The 14,005-nt window shown below is 38.6% G+C and overlaps 1 protein-coding gene across 1 annotated transcript in view; it reads left to right on the top strand.

The window, feature by feature from the left end:
* Nucleotides 1-3,156: 3,156 nt before the first annotated feature.
* The window catches only part of LOC106793147 (homeotic protein Sex combs reduced), a 21,259-nt gene continuing 10,410 nt past the window's right edge, over nt 3,157-14,005 (top strand). The window contains exon 1 of the mRNA XM_014759833.1: nt 3,157-4,747. Coding sequence (XP_014615319.1) covers nt 3,919-4,747 — 829 coding nt within the window. The 5' untranslated portion in view covers nt 3,157-3,918. The remainder of the gene's footprint in view (nt 4,748-14,005) is intronic.

Here is a 14,005-nt window from a genome sequence, read left to right as displayed (position 1 = left end):
TTTACACCTGCGACGACTTGATTAGAAATTCTAATCGGAAAGGGGAGGGGAGGCTTCCCAACGAAAGAGTGACACGGTGCCCTGAGGCGATGCGCCCTCTTGAATCGAACCAAAATAGCTTCTTCCTCTTCGACTTTTTTCATTCTCCCCATTAAACATCCTGATCTTTCGTACCTTTGTCAGAGAACCGATCACTCCCACTATCCTATCGTAAATTTTCATCGTAAAGATCTTCTCGCGATAGCTACCGGTTGGTGATAGACGGAACTACAAATAATGAATAAATTATACTAATGAGGTTGATTAAAAGATATGATAATTTTGAACTAGGTAAGTGTAATTTTTAGAAATTATTGGATAATAAGTACTCCCAATTCTATTTTGATGCGAAATTTTTTACATCATTTTGTTTTAACACAATCGACGCAAAATTCTAAGAAGAAAATTTGGCTTTATTAGGCATCTCAACTAAGTTAAACAGAAAGTATTTTTCTATAGATGCAATATATTTTTTACACGAAATTTGTTTACATGTATTCTTCGCAAACGTATTTATCGCGTAAAAACAGAATTAGGTGTACTTGTTATTTTTTTTTGTTTTTAATCACTTGTTCAATTAGACCATTGATTTTAGACAATTTCTTTCTTTTTATAAAGTTTATTTATCTCAAACAGTAAACTATTATGATAATAATCACAGATTACTCATAAAATACATCTACAAAAGAAAAAACATATAATTGTAGAAAGAGTTCTCCATATTTACCGTCAGTCTCATCTTGTAGGCTCATACGAAGCGCGTGGTTCATGGGTAAAAGAAAAAAGGGTTAAAAGGGTAGAAAAGAGGTGTAGGACAAACAGGGAGCATACACAGACTTGTGGATAGATAAAGACAGAGAGAGAAAGAGAGAGAGAGAGAGAGAGAAAGAGAGAGAGAGAGAGAGAGAGAGAGAGTGACACGCAAGGGAAACTTGGTAGAGGGGAGAACAGAATCCTGATCAAAGAGAAGGAAAGAGAAGGAGAGCTATACACGACATGCTATTTGAAAAGAACGTGGGAGAAAAAGAGAGAGAAAGAGAGAGAGAGAGAGTGATATATAGAGTGGGGTTGTCGTGGCACACGGTGGGGCAAGCAGACATAGTGGGGAATAGGATTGAAGAGAAAGGGCGGCTGGGGGCGGGCGCGATGCACGATTCTCAACGGGAACGGCCACGCTCACCACATCTGGTGAGCAACTGGCGCACTAAACCATGATATTCCTCACAAACCACACGCATAAAAGAAAGAGACAGAGAGATAGACTTTTACATACACGCAAACACACACAAAACCAAGCAAAGTTTCATAAACTGTTCTCCAGGACAACAACAATAGGAAAATCAGCAGCTATTAAATTTGGAAAAAAAAGATTAAAAGAAATATTTGAAATATCTTTTAGACGATATCTATATATAATAAATAAATAAAAGAAAAAGAAAAAAAGTGAAAAAAAAAAAAAAAGAGAAGCCGCGTTATCACGTTGAAAGGCTCGAGGAGCCGAAGGAGAGCTCCGCCTCCTCCGGTGCCCTCCTCCGTCGGGCTTCGTCTTCTTGGTACTACTACTCCTCCTCGTCCACACGCTACGTCCAGCCGTGGCGGTGTGCCCCACCGTTTGACCAACTGGCTACTACGTCACACATGCTTTTCTGCGGTGCCGGCAAGAGTCCGAAGGCTCACCGAACAGTCGGCCTCAGTGAGTTACGAGTTTGCGTTCGGGTTTCGGCGTTACACGAGCGATAACGGGGGCGTCAATCGAATCGAGATTGGGAGAGGATTCCGTTCCGGGCCTGCCCTCTCTTTCTCTCTTTGTTGTTCTTTCTCATTCACTTTCTTTCTTTCTTTCTCTCTTTCTCTTTCTTTCTCTCTCTTACTCTTTCAACCATGGGCAACAGGTTTGAATTTATGGGACAATAAAGAGTGCGTAGTGCGCGTGTCTCCCTTGCTCCTACTCTCAACAGTGCATTCTTTCTCTCTCTCTCTCTCTCTCTCTCTCTCTCTCTCTCTCTCTCTCTCTCTCTCTCTCTCTTTCTCTCTCTTCTACTTCTCTACCCTCTCTCACTACCGTGCGCGCGAACAGAAGAGAAAAGAGAGAGAGAAAGAGAGAAGGAGAGGAACGACGGTAGAGACTATCAAACTCTCATAAAACTGTCAGACACGGTCGCCGGGGCTGACTTATGTGCGACCCTTCTTCTTCTTCTCCTTCTGCTTCTTCTTCTTCTTCTTCTTCCTCATTCTCGTCTTCATCCTCATCTTTATCCTCATCGGCCGTACGAAGTAACTGCTGTTGCGTGGACTTGTTTTCTCCAAAAGTATCGTAAGGATTACGATCATTCAGCAAGAAGAAGAACACTTTGGGAATAGCCGAAGAGAATACCAAAAGAAAGACACCAATTCTTTCTCTCTCTTTCTCTCTCTCTTTCTCACGAGAAGGAACGAACGTGCCACCCCCTTTTTTCGGGGTAACCGCGGTAGGGGGCGCGCGCGCACGCGTTACCCCCTTTGTCGAGCAGGCGGAAGACTACTTGTCAGTGACGTCGAGCTAGGAAAGAGAGGAACTGGCAGCGAAGGGAGAGAGGGCTGCCCCCACCAGGGTCCTTGCTCGAGGGCTCCCGAATATCTCTCCATTAGCCCCCTTCGTAGCGACGGCCATCCCCTCTCTTCGACGAAAGCTCTCCTTCTTTCTCCTCCCTCTTTTCTCGATTCTCTCTCTCTCTCTCTCTCACGATCTCTTACTCTTTCACTCTATCGTACGTTCACGCACCCCTCTCGGCTCTCGTCACGTCGACGTCGACGATGTCGGGCTTCGAGACGGGCACACGAGCGGCGCAGCGCCAGCAGCACCACCACTAGCAACATCAGCAGCAACGGCGTCTGCTGTGGCTGCTACGAGCCGACGGACGACGACAACGACTACGACAACGACTACGACCACGATCACGACACCACTACTACTACTTCCAATATTACTAATACTACCACGACAATTTACTTGAAGAATCCTTCGTCGCCGGCAGGAGAGACCAATCAAGGTTTGACGAACGGCGCGGATTGGTCGAGGCGTTCTCCTCTGACACGCAGAGAGCGCGGGCACGTGACAAGCTACCGCACACACCGGCCTTTGGATTGCGGCGAGGCCTTCAGTACGACACCAACCACCCTCCGCGCATGCAACGAACTATCTCCGCGATCCTCGACGTTATCTATTTCTATTTCTCTTCTTCCATTTCTATTTTTCTATCCTTTTCCCGTTTTATCTATTTTTCTCTTATCGTATCACGTGTACTATTTCAACATTCATAATTGTCATCGAGGATAATCGTTTGATAGAAACAATCCTCTCTTCGGATAGAGGATAACGTGTAAGAGCTCTCGTAGTGCGACGCGAACGAGTGTTCTCTATCTTTTTCTCTGGTTAATACAACGAAGAAGAACAGTCCTTTCCAATGGAGCGAACCAACGAGTTCGCTGTCACGTGCTACCACCGACTGGAACCCCGAGCTCTCTCTAGGTAGGCAGGTTCCAGGGAGAAAGAAAGAGATAGACAGAAAGAGAGAGAGAGAGAAAGAGAGAAGGACGGAGAAAAGTCGTAAAGAAGAAGACAGTTTTATTGGGGAAGGCCCACGTGATCCTTGTAAACAGAGGCTGGCTCGTTGTGACGTTTCGTAGCGTACAAAACGGTGATTACGTGAGAGAAAGGTGAACAATGAAGAAAATCATTTTCATCTAAAAGGGTTTTGTTTTTTTTTTGTAAAAGGTAAAAGACAAGCTAAAACTAAAAAAAATCTAACGGTTTGTGCGAATCGTGAATGTCGTTTATATCGGGACGTGCGAAGAGATCAGTTTAGTGACGTCGAAGAAGGACGAAGAGAGTCGCGAACGATGAGCTCGTATCAGTTCGTCAATTCGCTCGCGTCATGTTACGCAGGCCAACAGCCTCAGCAGCAAAGGCCTACGCCGAATTCACCTGGAGAACCAATGCAAGCGGCATCGCCAGCTGGTGCAGATTATTACAATCCGAATGCTGCGGCGACGAGTTATCCGACACCATGTTACTCCCCGCAGCAACATTATCCACAACATCCGTATGCAACTCCTGCATCCGGAATGCAACACACAGCACCATCCGGCATGATAGACTACACGCAACTTCAGCCGCAACCGAGGTTGAATGCAACAGCCACTTCGGCACAACACAGCATGCATCAGCCACCATCTCAGCATCATCCTCAACAGCATCATCCCCAGACGCAACAGCAGGCACAGCTTCATCAGGATCCAACAACCCCCTTGCTTCAAGCCGCTAACGCGCCTTCCGCGCCTTCAACATCGAGCTGCAAGTACGCCGACTCGACCTCTTCCACTGGAGTAGCATCGCCTCAGGATCTCTCAACTTCCACCTCGAGAAACAGTCCGACGCCCTTGGTCGCACCTTGTACGAGCAAATCCGCGTCCGGTCTGACCTCGCCACCAGGTACCTCATCGAGGTCCTCCGTCGCGGCAGCATCCGCGGCTTCACCTCCAAGTGGAACGCCGAGAAACGTTGCCGATGGAAATTCAACACTTACGACAGCATCCTCAGCTTCTTCCCCAGCATCCTCAACCTCGAGCACCTCTAGCACTGGGAATAATTCGTCGAACAAGGTGAACCCTTCTGGTAGCAATCCACCCCAGATTTATCCTTGGATGAAAAGGGTTCACATCGGACAGAGTAAGTTTATTTACTTTCCTTATAATTCTCGAAACTTTCTAGCTTCGTATGAACGAGGCGTCAAAAGTAAACGCAATCTGATCTATCATATATAATGAATCCTTGCCCGATCCATCGATCTTAAGCGCGATTATGGTATCTTAACTGGTAGCAACGGATCAGCAATTACACGATACGCCTATAGTACCTGCACTTATTGGGACTGCTAACAGGATCTGAGAGTAGCAAAACCTGTATAGCAAAAAGGTAAACGATGCTATCCTCGATGTGAAGGCACCTGAGGATTTATCAGAGAAATATCCAAATATTAATCGATATAGAAAATCTTTAAGTAAGAATTCCACGTATCTGCGCTTAAATGATGCGGATTACTAATATCCAATTAAATTTGATGACACAAGCATTAAACACAATTTACGTATGAAGATCACAATTATAGTCTTCGTAAGTAATGAAAATTTAAATATCGCGTTTGTAGGGAAAGTAGAAGAAAGAGAAAGAGAAAAAATCAAAGGATAGAAAATAAGGAAATTAGACTTTTCTTAGAGTTTTTCAATCGATATCGACTTCGCGTCGAAGGAAACTATTTTCGAAAGCGTCATAGAGTATTTTCCACCCACTAGCCAATAAATCTTACTGCTTCTCGATGGTAATAGTATGTAAACGCGTTAAGCAAAAACTGCAAAAAAAAAAAGGAAAAAGAAAAGAAAAATATAAAAAAAATAAAAACCATGAGCGAGAACATATGATTTGTGATGTTGTCAGTAGTATGACAGTTAGCGATAATGTGCCGTAACGCAAATATACATGTAAAAAAATATTAGAAAAAAAAAAAAAGGAAAAAAAATTCTTCCTACAGCATTTCCAACATCATTTGCATGAACGATGGATCTATCGGTATTTAGCTGCTAGCCTAATCGCCATGAAAATCTGGTAAATCTTACTCGAAACGTTCACGCAACGAACGTTTCTTTCCTCTCAATGATATCTAACGCGATATACTAAATTTATTCCAAACTACAAAAAAAATGATCGAGAGAAACTTATTCCGTCGGTATTATTTTTAATAAACAATATTTTATAAAAGAAAATTGATCGAATAAAATGAACAATGATCGATAATAATACGACAAACTTATCTATCATTTGAAAAGAGCATTATGAGCTCTAGAAGAATATTAGTCTTCTTAAAGAACCCGATGAAGTAATAAAATGGCATTAGAATTGTCATGTTGTGATGGAACATTGTGTTGAGAATTTGGAGTGTTGCGTAAATCCGTGTAAATCGAGGAAAGTTAACGGGATGAGTCTGGGATAAAGAATTGTTGTCGTTCCGTATGTATGAAAAAGAAAGAAAGAAAAAAAGGATAAAAGAGAGAGAGAGAGAGAGAAATAGAAAGAAAGAAAAAGAATGAGAATGAGAAGGGGTCGAAGGGGTAAGAGTAATTCAACGGGGCCAAGACGGGATCCACCTGCCCCCGCGGTTCAAAGAAGATAAGACAGCGCGCTGGTCGCGCTCACATTAGTCGCCCGCGTGATTTACTGCGCGGCCAGTATGATTCAGTCAGCGGGGAATTTGACGAAGAATTAATGGTATTATGATATCGTGTGTAACTCTATGTATGTGCGCCCGGGCCATAAATCAGACTGCATTGTAAGGCGCGGGGGGGCCCTTTCCTTCTTCTCTCTTTCTCTCTCTCTCTCTCTCTCTATATATATATATATATATCTCACTCTTTCCTTCTTTCTTTCTTACTTTCTCTCTCTTCATCTCAAGACAAGGCTTAGAGCTTCGACGAAAACCTCGGCCTCTCTTCGATTCGGCCCCCAAACGGGCCACGAAAAGCAAAGGTTTCTGATCTCTCGCGAGCTCTCTGGCCTCGCTCGACAATATAAATACATACGTACACAAATACTTCTCTCTTTTTTTTTTTTTTTTATATTCTCTTTAATATTTTTTGTACTTTTCCTTTTTCATTTTTCTCTTTTTTTTTCTTCTCTTGTGTGCAAATTAATTATTTTTTCATGAATATTATTGAGAAATTTCAGAGAAAGGAGATTGATTTTACAGAATTGTTCAATGTTATTATCGTTAGATAATTATTAACGCTTTAATCGATTTTAATGAAGTTAATGATTTTATGAGAACTCATATTTGGAAGACGATTTAATGCTTGAAAGAGATCAAGCTTTTCGGTGTTTGTAATATTGGTTCACCGTTTTATATTACTAGCAATGGAGACAAGAAATAATCAAAGGGAACGATCATTTATAAGTAATGATCTAGTATAAGTATATAACGATCGATAGGTTTTTCATTCTTTCATTCAGGATATAAATTCAATTTGTAATTATTGGAATTAAGTATAGGATATGGTTGTCATTAAATTTGAAGTTATCTAAATAACAGTAATTATGTACTTGATAACTCAATTCGCTTAATAGTAACTCGTAATACTTATACTATGAAATATAAGTATGCTTTATTTTTTCTCTTTCATGATTAAAAATGTATAAAAGTATGATTTTAAAAGTAATTAGACTCTTGTATCCCCCTCCCTCTCTCTTCTCTATTCTTTTTTTTTTATTTCTACTATCTCCGAGTTAACTATTTTAACGAGTTTCGAAAGAATTGCGTAAAACTGTGGCCGTTTTCAAAGCGCGACTACGCGTTTAAAAGCAATTACGTTATGCCTCGACGATTTTCACACAGACATGCCTGCGAATATCTTTTTCTAAACGCATGCTGTTCTTTCCATTCCTATTCTCTTATATATCCATTTTGACTGCCTGCTGGACTAAGGTTAAACGTTACCCTTTTCTTTCATTTCGAATTTTGCTGACAATGGAAAGGAACTCAAGGTCGTTTTATTAGTCTAAACCTTTTCTCTTTTCATAGTTCAACGCCTAAATGTCTATTTTGTATCCTTTATCTTGCTGAGAGGGGTTCACAATGTAGTAATTCTATGATTAAAGAGTTAATTTGTCATTTTGAAGTCAACTAGATTTTCGAAAATATTTGAAATAGTTTCAACAAAGAAGATTCTAACCTTCGATAAAACCGAGAAAGGTTTACAATGTTTGATGATTTGAAAGTTAATTCATGTCCAAGTGACTAAGATTTGAGAAAATTTTGAGAAATATAATACTCTTTCAAAAGAGGTAAGAAAAAATTTCAATAATAGAATCGATAGACGAAAATAATTGAAATATAAAATCTAACAGTTATCTTTGTCGATATATTTTCGAATTCACGATCCTCGAATAGCACGCGCGTGTTAAGCAATAGAGAACGAAGGACTCGAACAAAAGCGACGTTACGAATATACGAAGTGGGACGAACAAAAATAAGCAATCCGGATACGCATCGAGGGGAAATAATTGATTCGTCAAAGCTCGCCGTTAAGGATAGTGTTCAACAACACGTAGATGTTCCGTTTAGGAGTCCGTACAGCCGTCGCGAAGCGCTTTGAAGATCAGTGCTGATGTATAAACGTTTAACCATCAAATTTGAATAAACAAACGAAGCGAAAATGCCTGCTGGCTGTGCCACCGCAATTGAGAACATTTTCTTCATATTAACGCACTTGAACTTGTTATAGGCGTGATCATGAACGTGACCATTTTAATCTGCTTTATCGAATACCATCAAGAAAATGAACAAATTTGCTAAATTATATTTCACGTATCGCAGAAAAATTAGATAACATTTTGTTCTTATGCGTGTTTTATATTTATATTTATATTCAATGATAAATTTCATATTTGTAATAAACGTATATCAATTTTTGACATTTATTTCTATTTACAAATTATTTCCATTCGATCGAGAATCGTTCTAATATCAAATGGTAGACGAATTTGTATCTTGGGAATCGCGTTAGTGGTTACCCTTGATTCCGATCGGAGATCCAACGGAACTTGGCCTTTCCTCGAGGGCCATCGAGCAGCCTTATTTATGGCGAAACGATCGACCCGCAATTATGCCATTCATGGCGAAGTCTACCTTCCGTTTATCGCTTCAACCTTTGAACAAACGAATCTATAGTAAGCAATGCTATATCTTGGAATCGAGTGAATTGATACGTGCGTGTTTTTATGTCATCGACTAGTTTTTCTTTATCAATCTTTCCACGTTATTCATATTATGATGATTAACTTAAATTAGAATGAATATCACTTACAATTAGAATTATCAATTTATTTCAATTAATTCGAGTTGTATTTTTTTGACGATATAAAATATTCATTAATACAATTGAGAAATTTATTTAAATGACGATTGACAAAGAATGAAAATAAAAATAAAAATACATATAATATATAAAAAAAAAAAAGAATATTTCAATAATTAGCTCGCGTCGAGATTGGTCGGAACTAAGATCGGTTTACGTCGGAGTCCTTTGCATGGCTTATATTTATGGCAAAATGATCGACCTATAATTATGCCTTCCACGAGCAAAGCCACCTTCCGCTTACCCATCCGCTATTGGCAGCCCCTTCGAAATGGGTTTGCTACCTCCCTTTGCTTCACCTCTCTCTCTCTTTCTCTTTCCGCTTATCGGTGTGTTAACCGATCATTCACTGAAGAAGAAAATAATTACACGATTATTCGCTTCGCGATAATTAGGTACTGCGATGATTATCATAACGCTTACCATGCTGCACGGGCTACATACAGATCAGTTCCCAATTTATCTTTGTCAAATTTCTTCTCACTTTTATTCTCCTTATTCGTATTCATCTAAATGTAGACAACATTTATTATAAAAAAAAAAAAAAACAGAATATAGTTAGTACAAATAATTGTATTATTCTACAAACATTCAATGACACAATCATTTATTACTTATCTTCTATAAATTCATTTCTAAAGTTTAAAGAATGACATTAAAAGTAAATTTATTAACGTCATTTGTTAATAATTATGAAATCAACATTAATTAGTAACATTTTTATAAGATTTACTCTTTAAAGATTAACGATATATGCTTTTAAAGAATGTTTTACAATGTCATATATAAAAATACAAAAATATACTCATAAGCTGACGTTAAAGAAAGATTAATTTAATTGAAGAATTGAACTTTATGAAAAAGTATTATATAAATATTTAGAATAGTTAAATATATGATAATGTAATCGCATGAAACTAACGAGGAATCAAGTTGAAGTAGCGTACAAATCGTTTATTAGGATATAAATTTTCATAGAGCTTGTTCGCGAGCGCGTACGCGAGCGAGATCACTGGAGGGGGCGGTCATGGTGTAAACCGGATAAGCCGATGGGGTAATGGATGTGTGCCGGGAGCGAAGTGGGCCGCCTGTTGCTGCGTGGCCCGGGCGCCACAGGGATCCTTGATCCTTATGCTCCTGCAGTCGCCCTTTTGCCAGACGAACCCTCTCCAACGAAGATTTCCTTCGGCCGAAAATTTACGAGCTGCCTGCGAATCGGGGGGAGGTACCCGTCCTCTATAGTTGACTCTTCCTTCCTCTCTTCAATACAAGAACGAGAAGGTGAAAGAGAAATAGAACATTCTATCATCCACTCTCTTTCAGTGGTTTTCACGCAACATAACGTTATGGAATACAATGATTACCGACGAATCTGTCTTTTTGCCGATAGAGCCGATTTAGAAAATCTATCCCTAAAACTCAATTCTTCTTTTCTCTCTATAAAGGTATTGCGTTCTTGTTCCGTGGCGTGATGCTTTTCTGAAGCACCAACCATGAAAAGCGATCTAGAAAATTTTACGATCTTCTAACATGTGTGTACGTTTGAACGTCCTTTTTCTTTTTTTTGTACTTTTATTTAGTAGGTATCAAAAAATTAATAACTCGATTTGAACGTTATTATTATTATTATTATCATGAAAAAGGAAAGACAGAGAAGATAATAAGAAGAAATTGTTTTTTTAACGATATTTTCTATGTTCACCACACGCGTATACATATATCGTTATCTTCTTTAGACTCTGAGTAATAATAAAAGGAAGTGTAATAGAATTAATATAAAAGGATAGGCCCGGCGATGGAGGAGAATGGCCGTGGACGATAAGATAAGATGATATTTCAACTAGGCGGCAAGACGGAGCATTAGCATCGTGCACGCCGCAATGCCAAGTACCAGTCGAGCTGTTTGATACTTCTCCCGAAGATCCATCGACGTTTATTAATAGCGCCGCTCGTGTTCCACGACGGACGATTATTTCCAGCCTGTGTAATTCAAGAATCGTGCGAGAATCATCGTCGTCGGGACATCTCGATTTTCAAAGATAAATAAGTCGCGTGTATATAGGATCGTTTGCCTCATGAGATTAGAGAACTCTTTATACATGCCAGTTAAACTCAAAAAAAAAGCGTATTATTCTTTATTTAAAAATTAAGCATTAACTTAATGAAATTAAATACAATTGATCAATTATAATAGGATTTGTTTTGTTTGAAATAAATTATGATATGTGTTTCAAAATAATGTTGATTATAAGAAGAAAAAGAAGAACAACTTTCTTTAATTTGATTATTTTCTTTACATGTATGTGTAAAAATAATTTACAATTTATTATAATGTGATTCGGGGAGCAGCGCGTGCCGACTTCGGACGCGTGTCGTTTTTCTTTTCAAGATCGAATATCAGTTTCTTTTATCGTCTCAACGGGGGTATACAGAAAATTAGATGTTAACCATGATGGAAGATGAAGATTTGGAATTTTTCTCACATCGTGTTCTCCCGAGTTAGAATATATTGAATTAATTTGTTGTACTATTTTGTGTGTTATATAGAAAATACAAAGAAATACAAATGTGCCGATTATTAAAGTCACTAATGACAGAAGGAAAATCAATGATAAGATCATCGTTTCAGTGGCACACGTCAGTCCTGTCTATAAGTTAACATATTTACGACTACCACATTTCCAAGTTGACGCGTGCTTATACCAACAAGACCATCACATAAGCGATACCGTCTACTGATTTTCCATGCGTTCGATATAGAAATGTTAATTTTTGTCGATATACATCAAGTGAATGGTCTAGTTTCTCAAAATGGTTTACATTATTCATTACCAAACCTGTCACTCGTTGTCCCCGTATGTGTTTATAAGTGTAAACGTTACTGTACATTCACAATTTCTTTTTCTCGAGAAAATCGTTTCCTATGCACTTCATTTCACGTCAGTTCGATTTTCGGTAGCCTATTATCGTAACAATCACGCTATTTTAAAAGTCTATGCTCGCGTGACAACTTTAAAAAAGTCTTCCCGATTGCTTCCGACTAATTTATTTTCTTTTCATACGAACTTTAAATTCGATTCGTTTTATAAAATGACGTAATAATAATTATAAGATTTATAAAAAAACTTTAACAATAAGAACTATGTAAGATCGACTTTAATAGGAAGAAAATATAAATCAGAGATTGTTTCTTAATTTCTAATGAAGAGAGATAATCAATCAGAATGATAGATCCGATTGATCAATGAATAAAATCAACCATTACTATCATCGGTCGTCATCTCGATAAATTCTATTAATAATTTATCGACGTTAATGCATAGAATTTTTTGTTTTGTATCGCTGCGAGATTCTAAATCATTTATTTTCCATTAGAATAAATCAAAGATAATTTTATCATTCGAAATATTATATAAAAACAACCGATCGATAAATACTATTATTAATTTGTAATGAATATATCATCAATTAATAAGATTTAACGAAAGATTTAAAATTAAAGTAAAAGTACTCGATTTATCCTTTAAATATTCTTATCCTTAAAGTAGAGTGAAAAGAGGGTTTCCGAAAACTAGTAGTACGAGGAAGACTTCATTCCGTAGGTAGTATCCGTTCTCTACGAAAGAAGCGTGTTCCGACGGTGTTCCGACGATCCCGTTTACACCCTAGCAACCCCGAACCATAAATAAATTCTGGTGCGAGGCTTAGGTACCATCGCAGCTTCTGAGAGACTCGCCACCGGCTTGGCGGCGAGTCAGAGTAACCAGGACGAACGCCATGGACGATCAAATCGGACAGCCTCCTAAGAGGAACAACCTAAGCTAAAACATAGATACTGCATGATTCATAGGACATCCTGCTAGAGAAAGAGAGAGAATTTGGGACACCAAGTTCGGGTGGTGTCCGGAAAGAGACGCCCCTTTCCGATGAGATTTATGCTCCCACGTTTCGCGAACATGCCGTCAAATAGGGAACAGATGCTACGTCGGATGTTATGTGATCACGATTGATCCTTAGGAAGACCGTTCTCATTGGTGACATTCGTTATGTTTTATATTAGCTAACAAATCAACTAAATGTTTATGTATAGAATGGATCATATAAGATTTCATTATTTTTGCACAATTTTGAAATATAATATCAATCTCAAACAGTATGTTGATAAATAAGAAATAATTAGATTTGTTTGTAGAAAATAATTTTAGTAATAATCGTTAATATATAATTTTGTCTGAATCATTTTTAATTGAATTAAAATTCTCTCTTTTATTGTATTAGATATTTGTTGATTATTTACAAGAGATTTGATTAATTAATTTCGTTTAAGATTATTAAGAGATTCGTAATATGATGAATAAATGTGGCTGAAATTATAGGGTGTGTCGAGGTAAAATAAGAAAAGAATAATAAAGGAAAATTTGTGGTATTAATCGAGAAAAAAGAAGAAGAAGAAGAAGAAGAAAAAGAAGAAGAAAGCAAGCGCACGTTCGACGCGTTCGTAGGAACGCGCACACGCGTAGAAAGACGTAGAGAGGCGCGCGTCACGGGGAAGCATTCTTGCTGAGGGAAAATTAATGACTTACCTTCAGTGGGAACAATACAGTCAGCTGCGACTCTCTACATGTTTCTCTTTCTTTTTCTCTCTTTCTCGTTGAGAGTAGAGTGCGCGTAGCGTTGTGCGACGCGCCAATGCGAGTCTCTGCCTAAGGTCGAACAAAAACGATCGTGTGCATGTTTTACGTGTGTATCCCTATATATATTTGTATGTATGTGTGTGTGTACGAGAGCCAAGCGTAAATCGATTTATTCCTATCGAGGGCAAGCTCAGGAATGTAAGAGCGTATATAATTTTCGTTCATACGTTTCGTGGGTGCTGGCGTTCGTTGTCAGCCTCGAGAGAGAAAGCCACGCGTATTCGTCGACAACAGCTAACATAAGAATTATTGCGTAACGTTACCGTAACTGATCGAACATATTTCCTCTTTTAAATATATCCCTACTTATATATATATATATATATATA

The sequence above is a fragment of the Polistes canadensis genome, unplaced genomic scaffold, assembly GCF_001313835.1.
Source record: "Polistes canadensis isolate GaletaPanama2010 unplaced genomic scaffold, ASM131383v1 scaffold_11, whole genome shotgun sequence".
Lineage (NCBI taxonomy): Eukaryota > Metazoa > Arthropoda > Insecta > Hymenoptera > Vespidae > Polistes > Polistes canadensis.
This window is presented reverse-complemented; position numbering and strand designations above follow the sequence as displayed.